The following is a 9,433-nucleotide window of genomic DNA, read 5'->3' as shown; positions in this document are numbered from 1 at the left end:
GTAATGATTTATGCTCAAACCAGAATGTTGGGGATGAGCTTCTTCTTTTTTATTTATTTCCATTAGTCTAATTTACTATATAAATCATGTTCAAAAAAATTTATGCACAAATAATTGTAAGCTCTCTCCATCCCACTTGAGTTGCTTTGATTTTAGTTATTCCTTACAAGAAATTTAGTTACATAGGGTTAATAAAATTATTTTTTCAGGCAACTGAATGTGCCTTCAACGTGTGGTCAGGGCATGGCTACGTTCATCCCATGAGACATGGCTCTGTTCTGCTCTTCAGTTTATCAATGGGGCTCCTGGGATGGATGTATCACTCTGCACACCATCAACCACCTCCATTCCTTGCATCCCTTATAAAGTGAGAATTTAGGTGTTATCAGGTGGTAGGTGTTATCAGGTGGCAGGTGTTATCACGTGGCAGGTGTTATCAGGTGGCAGGTGTTATCAGGTGGTAGGTGTTATCAGGTGTTATCAGGTGTTAGGTGTTATCAGGTGGCAGGTGTTATCAGGTGGTAGGTGTTATCAGGTGGCAGGTGTTATCAGGTGGCAGGTGTTATCAGGTGGCAGGTGTTATCAGGTGGCAGGTGTTATCACCTGCTAAAAACTTGCACAAACTCACCACTAAATTTTTCATGGTATGTGGCTATTTAGGTATATTAAATATTTAATTAAATTTGAAATTAATTAATTAAATAAAATTAATTAATTTTAAATTTAAATTGAATTAATTTTAATTCATGGTATGTGGCTAATAAATAATGTTATTTATTGATCTGAAATAGAATTTAGGTTTCTAATAAAGTTTTTTCTGATATCCAAAGTTATATAATTCAAATATAGTTGCCCGTTATGTAATTTACAATTTTTCATTGTGAGTGAGAACTTAGTGACTGATGAAGAGCTGTGTAACTGTTAAAGTATAGAAATCGTATTGAATTAGATATATTTTATCTAAAATTAAATTTGCATGGGTTGCATAATTTCTGCTTATGATGTTATTAATTTTATTTTAATGGAGCTGTTATTACGCGAGTATGTATTAAGTATTTTTTAAAAGCACAACATATTATTTTTCCAGGCGATGGCATCAGGAGGCGTCAAAGGGTTCTTGGGGAGCCTTGCGCTCAAACTTCTCTCAATAGGGACACGCAGCCCTGCCTCTCTGCCTCGACTCGTNGTTGGTGATACGTGCTGCTGCGCGCTGCAGTATCAACGATAATTTTTAAATAACAAATCACGAAAGGTTAGTTTACCTGGGCAATGTATTTTATATTACCATTATATAGTTTTTTAAATCATTCAAGATGGAGTATTCGAAATTATCAGAAGCGTGTGTTACAGTCTGCCATGTTCGATTGTTTAAAATATTCTCTTTTTATAACTTTTTTATAACTGATAAACTAGAACTGTTTCCTTCCTAGAAGTCGTAATTTCTACCAAGTAACTCATTTCGAAACTGACCGTCTTTTCATTGTGGGACTCTGTTTGGTGTTTATTGTTGGGTTTATTACGCTAAGTGGATTATTTATTCATACGCTATATCCTTGGTCTTCAAGTACAAGTTGTTAAACAAGGTAACCAACGAAAATCATTGTGTTCCTCCTGGTGCTTAGAATATCTTGTTCTTCCGAAGCAACATTTATTGGTGTCTGTTTTACGTGGTGTCTGTATTACGTCAGAAAGTTCAATTTCTGTGCACCAATAATTTGTACACACGTTTTTAGCGCATTTTCTCATTTATTGAAAAAAATGTCCTATTGTGCTCGTAATGTCCGTCCGTCTGTCCGTGACTTCACGTTTTCGTCGACGAAAAAATGCGCTCTCTGTCACTCACTGCAGTGAGTACTGAGTTATATTTTTTTAGCATTGGTCTATTAAGTTTCTAATCAAAGCCTAGTCCTTTGTCTGCTACTTGAGACGTGCGCAGTTCAAGCACAATTCCGTGCATTCACAGGTCCTTTATTTTTGATACATAAAACATTAAATGTATTGGTTATTAAATATTTTAATTAACCATAGAAGATGATAAGTAACGGTGTTTGAATTTAAGAAATATCCCGAAGCCTTTGCTGACATAAAGAAGACATGGTGTCTGACGTAAGCTTTCGTGGGGTTTATTTTATTATGCCGTTTTTTACTATAAATATTTATTTATATTGAACGTGTTTTATTGATAGCCCAAACCTCAGGGGGGTGAGGCGTACCCGCCCACCTAAGAGAACCTCGACGATCTCTGGGAACCCGAGCTATAATTTTATAATTATTATAATATTTAATTGTTATTCATATTCATAATAATACGGTGGATAATTTAATTTAATTTTTTTCATAATAATAATTTAAGTTAGCCTTCCGAGATGAAGTTAGCCCTGAAATGGATTCATTCAGGAAAATAAAAATGAAATAAATTATAAGTCATGTTGTGCAAATAGTGACGTAGCACTGATACACCCCTTAGCCAGGAGCAAAATGGGTTAGGGTGACCCAGTCAGGGTAAGAAGTTCATCAATATTTGGACAAGTTTCGCTCATTTATTTGAGTGCCATCCGTGGTTATCTGACGCCTCCTGCACCACCAACCTCACTATTCATTCGTTAATTTGTTATTCATTATTAATGATTGTTGCTTTGATTTATTATTGCTGTATTATTAGTGTTTTGGTCAACTTGAACGCAAAATGTGAACTCTCTGAGTGCGCTGGAACCGCTCTTTTAATGTTGGTTCATTAAAGAAGCTATCGTTTTGTTATGTAATGATCATTGTGATTCTGTCTCTGTAAAAACACCTTGATATGATACTGATTCATTCTTATTAATTTCAACGTGAAGTCATCGGTAAAAATTTACTTATTTGTTTTTCCCGACAACGTGAACTTATCGGTAAAAACTTGTTGAGGCTATTAATTCTTGTGTGAGTAAAGACAAACGTTTTAAATTAATCATGTATCTTATTAATACATGATTAATTCTTATGAATGATTTCTTATGAGTAATTATGTCTTTATAACGAGCAAGCAGGAATAAATAGATTTAAGGCAAGAGAGTGGCTTAGTGTAGAATCAATCATACGTGGGTAAATGTTTGCTGTCAGGAGGAGTTTTGTGAACTTTACCAGTTCAAGACTATTGTCCAATTCGGTGAGTATTTTCCTCTTGCTTTTTGATTTCTTCAAACAAATTTTTCGTTAATTTTTCATGCTGCCGTCTGAGTTTTTTCATGACGCGCTTGATTAGTTATGCCTTTGGATTTATTAGGTACGACGTTTAATTCTTTTATGGCCTTTATTTCTTTTATTGTGATCGAGTAGAGGTTGTTGCTACATGATGCTTTAACAATAGTCTCCTTTACTGAAATTAATTATGATTAAAAATTATTGTGGAAAGGCTGCTAAACCTGTTGCCTGATTCAGTTCTACGTATCGGCAACGTTTGTATTCCTGGAAACTCTGGACACCCGAGAGTCTCTTGTGTATAAAATATTTGTTATATTATTATCGGTAAGATTGACAGCAACGATAAAGTAATTACAAGAATTATGTGCATTGATTTCAGAGTGATAAAATATTTGTTATATTAATATCGGTAAGATTGACAGCAATGATACAAGAACTGTCTCTTATACACATCTAGATGTGTATAAGAGACAGGTATAGTATAGTATAGTATAGTAAATACTAAATAATCGCTGTATATAATTATAGTCATTGCCGTCATATCTGATAAGTTTCTATTCTCGGATATCTGCATGTCATTCGTTGGGATACACCATGCAAACATGTGTCGTGAACTAATTAAACCAACTTTGTTTATCCTTTTTCAAGCTCTATAGATATTGTCCGTTTTAGACTGAATTAGTCGAATATTTCATCCTTTACGCGCTAAAAATATTGAAGAAGCCTCTGGACAAAACAACAACGAACTCTCTCTCTTTATTAACTGCNGTATTTCGACACGCAAATGTATGACGTCACCATTTCAACCATCAATGAACGCATGGAACTAAAACAAAGCTTAATATAAAGGAAAAACTAGAGAAGTGACGGAATTACCTACGATGTCGGAATATACCGCGTTTACCCTATTAGCCAACTTTCAATGATTCAATCCACCTCAGCCACTTTTTTTTGGTGCCTGAAGTTAAATTTTAGTTGAGAATTTGAGATAGAAAGAATAAAAAAGGGAAGGATTGAAGTCGCCACTTACAGGAATCAAGAAAGAATTAAAGTTGCAACACTCTGAGATTTAAATTAGGAATAATAATTTGTCTTTGTAAGTCAAAACTCAAACTTTACAAGTTTTAGCCATTTTCAAGATCTGTTGCTGGGTAGCTAATTTTATAAAAAGAAAATGCTGCTAACAACTTGAACTTTGATAGCATATCCTTTACTCTCCATGCACTGCATTATTTCAACTGATTTCTGGACAAGCTTCACTGCATCCTCGTCCATCCAACGTACCAGAAACCTTACTGTGTGCGCTTGCAGTCTTCCAGATTTGCAATAATTTCAAAGTAATTTCTAAAATGCAAAAATTTCAATCCAAATGTGTCGCCTTGTTAGCAAGATCTCTGATCTTCTGAAGGCATAAATTTTGCTGCGGATGTGTTGCCAATAATCTTTCAACATTCACCCTTTTTCTGCACCCTGGACAAGACACTATTAGGATTCTAGTTGCCAGTGTGAGTGTGGCAGTGTCTTTCAATACGCAGTCCAGCAAAAGCAATGTGACAATCAAGAAATGTTTTTTTTTTCTTGTGTCAACATATCATTTCTTAACGCAAATTAAGCCTGTGCATTGCAGCACAAAATTATGAATACCACTGGTAACTGGAAAGCAATCAAAATACAACTTGGTTTACAAAGAAATATGTATAAAAAAGTAATCTTTTAAGTTTTATGCACCTCTGGCTCTTGCTTGAATGATAGTAGGTCCTAAGCAGATGGCAGTGCAAGCCTGGGAGTGAAAGCATCAACAACCACACACGGCTCCAGTTTTATTAAAACATACTACCGGCAAAAGAGCTCCACTGCAATCTACATCCCTATAACACGCATCGAACTATAACTTCATGTTCAGAGATCAGATTTAGATCACATTCAGTTGTTCAGGAGTCAGGACAACTAATAGATCCTGTGTTAGCAATAGCAGAGATGTTCATTTGTTTCCTATTTGCTCTGCTCTGGATTTTGCTTTCAACGCAATTCCTGATTTAGAGTAAACTCTGCATTAAGGATTTTTTGCAATTGATCTATCAATCAGACACTTTGTGGATGAATTTTTAAACAAACTTCCATGACAAAGTTTCATAGTACATTTTCCATGCATAAACTTATGAAATCAAAAGCAATCTTGACCAAATCAAAAACAAAACTATTCATTCACAATGCCCTCATGTAAGAATGGCCAGATATTAGATAAAAATGCCTGTGCTTATGGACAATAGTTAAATTGTAAAAAAATTGCCACTTCTTTTACAGATCACATCAGCTCTACAAATCAAGAGAATCAAAGATTGGAAAGATGTTGTGAAGCTCCTGAAAAATTACCTCCGATCTGCAATTTTTGTGGCCATAAATGGCTTTGGCTACATTGGTTTTTTCTGCCTTTTAAGGTCAGATTTACTTTTATATTTTTTGTTACAAAAGTCCAGATGAATGTTTCATAAATATCATTATAATATGGGTAAATATTTACTTACATTTTCTGTGCAATTTTCCAAGGTTTAATGATCTGAAATTTTTTGCTATTAAAGCTCGAGCATTTGAAATAAATTAATCATTTTGCTATATTGAATTTTTTTATATATTCTTTATTCAGTGATGTTTAGGCAACACTTAAATTATTTGAAAATTAGCCCAGTAATTATGACAAGAATTTACATTCATTTTGAATTTTTCCAGACAACTGTTGGGACACATAAACTTCTCGACCATTTCTTTCATGCCAGGCTTTCTATCAGCTCTGATGGCCATCTCAGTAGAAAGAGCATCACGCAGGCCATTGCTGGCTATACATGTTGCTAATATTGTAAGTTTATTGTGCCCAAATGCATTGTGTGCTATGAAGCAATAGCATAGAGAAAATCAAAATCAAGTGAGTGGTAATGTTTTATGCTCGAACCAGCATGTTGGGTATGAGCTTCTTCTTTTTGACTTATTGCCATTAGTCTAATTTACTATATAAATCATGTTCAAAAAAATTTATGCACAAATAATTGTTAGCNCTTCAGTTTATCAATGGGGCTCCTGGGATGGATGTATCACTCTGCACACCATCAACCACCTCCATTCCTTGCATCCCTTATAAAGTGAGAATTGTTATATCTATTTTTCATTCACATATCACTGCTCTAAAGGGAATCAATCTTTCAGTGATCAATCTTTCATGATCAACATTCCTTTGGTGTTCTCAATGAATTTTCCATTCTAGCTCAAAATCATTTCCAACTCAAATCACTTCCAGAATTTTCCAACTCTAGCTGTACTCAAAATCATTCATTTTATATTCAATTTATCCTTTATAAGCTTCTAATTTGCATTTTTTTGCCAGGTATTTTGTGGGGGCAGGAGAGTGTGGGAGCCAAACTTCCTCATTGACGCAATCTGAGCCCACGAGCCAGCAGGGCCGTGAGACTGTGAGTCACAACTGCCGTTGTCAAATTAACTTCATAATTTGAGAAATGCTGTGTTAAAAATTAAGTGGCAAAATTGAAGGTTATAATATTATTTTATTGACAAAGGGTCATTTTAATGCTGTGTTAAAAACTAAGTGGCAAAATTGAAGGTTCAAATATTATTTTATTGATGAAGTGTCATTTTAGGTTTTATTTCCTGCAATTTCTCACAATTTGAGAAATGCTGTGTTAAAAACTAAGTGGCAAAATTGAATGTTATAATATTATTTTATTGACAAAGTGTAATTTTAGGTTTTATTTCCCACAATTTTCCACAGTGGTTTGCACGCGTTTTGTGTAATCCTAGACACAGGAGCTGCCCTCATTCCTCATCATGTCTCCATTACGCTCTAAAGGTGAGAGCTGTACTTTGTTATCTAGAACATTAGGTAGCTAAAAGGGCAGGTGTTATCAGGTGACAGGTGTTATCAGGCGGTAGGTGTTATCAGGTGACAGGTGTTATCAGGCGGTAGGTGTTATCAGGCAGTAGGTGTTATCAGGCAGTAGGTGTTATCAGGTGACAGGTGTTATCAGGCGGCAGGTGTTATCAGGCGGTAGGTGTTATCAGGTGGCAGGTGTTATCAGGATGTTATTACGCGAGTATGTATTAAGTATTTTTTAAAAGCACAACATATTATTTTTCCAGGCGATGGCATCAGGAGGCGTCAAAGGGTTCTTGGGGAGCCTTGCGCTCAAACTTCTCTCAATAGGGACACGCAGCCCTGCCTCTCTGCCTCGACTCGTCCTGAGCCCGACCTTCTTGCTGAAGCTGCTGCTCAACCCTGACCACTTACGGCTCGCGCTTTTTGTAGCGTGGTTTAGTGGGGCTTTCAGGTTTGGTGCTTGTGCCTGCCGACGACTCAGGAATGGAGAGAGTCCGACCAATGGAGCTGTCGCTGGATCCCTTGCTGCCCTTGGCATGTGGTTCAATCCATCACCATCACTGGCCCTGTACTCAGCATGGAAAACGCTCGAAGTAAGCAACAACTATTATTTTTAAGTAAAATTTTAATTATGTACCTCAAGGAGGTAAGTATTAAAGTTGAATTTATAGTTCCATTTCGTTTGGTCTCTGTAAGTGCTATTTGTTTATGAAATTATACTATGTACTTCCCGTTCCATCAATGTGTTCCAATTCTCTTGATGTACATATGTGTTAAAATGGATTTCTTCCATTTGAAAAATAACATCGAGCTTTGAATGCCATCGGAACATTTGACATGAGCGAGACTTTGCAGGTTTTGTGTTGCATGGGAGTAAAGAGTGGGCACCTGCCCGCCGTGCCATATGCTACGGAACTGCTCTACAGCATCATGACTGGCTACCTCTTCCATGTAGCAGCTGTACATCAACAATACATCAAACCATCGTACTGGAGGCTCCTTCTCAACCTCACCGATGGCAGGTATGTCTCCCTACGCCACTCTGTTTAACACTAATTAACTTGCGTGCTGGAGCTTGTCGTGAGTGGGTGAAATGTTTGTGGGATATGTATGCCCACCTAAGATTATAATGAATTTGAGGCGTGTTCAAAACTGCCTCTACCTACGAAATAATTTTTTTTAATTTCTTTCGAAATGTCAGTTTCAGAGACGTACTTTTTTCGAAATTTGCCTATTCTTGCATCACTCAGAAAAATTTCTTTAGCAATGTGAAATGGATTTATATCCACGGTTATTATTACACCGTAAGTAAGATTTTCCTTACTCAAATAAAAACTCCTTGTGGCTAAGCTAGTCGGATCATTCACGGGTGGATGATTTATGTGACTTTTCCTCAGGATGGCGCAGTTCAACCGTCATTTGCTGTACCCTTATAAGATGGACAGCGCTCGCAACTTCAATGGCTTCTGGCCAGACTACAAACTGGAGGACCTCTCGCCAGCCTTCCTCCACGCTTACCCTGATGGACTCGTTTCAATACCTCAATGAACTATTGCCCCTTCATGAGAAAACGCTGCATAAGTTTCTCACAACTTATGCATTATATTATTTTCGCGTATATTTTAAAATTTACGAAGCTACTTGCTGACAGAAGTGATCAATTTTTAGCTTGCAATGATGACTTGTGTTGCACAACACACTTTAGTGTCATGATTGATGTCATCAAGCGAATTTGATGCGATATTATACCATAAGGACGATGCAAAATGGATTTTACTTGAGTGTTGGGGCACGTACCTACGTGTATTAGAGAGCTAGATCATTGAAATTGAGGCTGATGCGATATTATTGATGTGATGTGTGCATATCACACACGTATGTCTATCTATGTGGGGATTTATTAACATTCGCCTCTTATATTTAACTTTTTCGTGGACCGACATAGAATTTATTACTACTGAAAAATTCACTTTACTTGCCGTATAAAGGTTGTGTTTTAAATTCTATATCATGAGTTTTATTCGTCGAGTCTGTTATGTTGGTGATACGTGCTGCTGCGCGCTGCAGTATCAACGATAATTTTTAAATAACAAATCACGAAAGGTTAGTTTACCTGGGCAATGTATTTTATATTACCATTATATAGTTTTTTAAATCATTCAAGATGGAGTATTCGAAATTATCAGAAGCGTGTGTTACAGTCTGCCATGTTCGATTGTTTAAAATATTCTCTTTTTATAACTTTTTTATAACTGACAAACTAGAACTGTTTCCTTCCTAGAAGTCGTAATTTCTACCAAGTAACTCATTTCGAAACTGACCGTCTTTTCATTGTGGGACTCTGTTTGGTGTTTATTGTTGGGTTTATTA

The 9,433-nt window shown here is 36.2% G+C and overlaps 1 protein-coding gene across 1 annotated transcript; it reads left to right on the top strand.

The window, feature by feature from the left end:
* Window positions 1-139: 139 nt before the first annotated feature.
* On the top strand, window positions 140-9,427 carry LOC108682905 (transmembrane protein 135). Its single transcript, XM_018172161.2, has 7 exons — window positions 140-289; window positions 6,237-6,314; window positions 6,557-6,641; window positions 6,959-7,036; window positions 7,327-7,656; window positions 7,919-8,085; window positions 8,461-9,427. The coding sequence occupies exons 1-7, from the start codon at window positions 261-263 to the stop codon at window positions 8,609-8,611; spliced, it is 918 nt and encodes a 305-aa protein (XP_018027650.1). The 5' UTR covers window positions 140-260; the 3' UTR covers window positions 8,612-9,427.
* Window positions 9,428-9,433: the final 6 nt, after the last annotated feature.

Source organism: Hyalella azteca, unplaced genomic scaffold (assembly GCF_000764305.2).
Source record: "Hyalella azteca isolate HAZT.00-mixed unplaced genomic scaffold, Hazt_2.0.2 contig13862, whole genome shotgun sequence".
Lineage (NCBI taxonomy): Eukaryota > Metazoa > Arthropoda > Malacostraca > Amphipoda > Hyalellidae > Hyalella > Hyalella azteca.
Note: the sequence above shows the minus strand (reverse complement) of the source record. Positions and strands in the feature narration are given on the sequence as shown.

Excerpts from the sequence above, each read along its gene's own strand:
- LOC108682905 (XM_018172161.2), top strand. The coding sequence starts at position 261 with ATGAGACATGGCTCTGTTCTGCTCTTCAG. Across the intron at positions 6,642-6,958 it reads GCCAGCAGGGCCGTGAGACT|TGGTTTGCACGCGTTTTGTG; the intron begins GTGAGTCACAAC and ends AATTTTCCACAG. Across the intron at positions 8,086-8,460 it reads CTCAACCTCACCGATGGCAG|GATGGCGCAGTTCAACCGTC; the intron begins GTATGTCTCCCT and ends ACTTTTCCTCAG.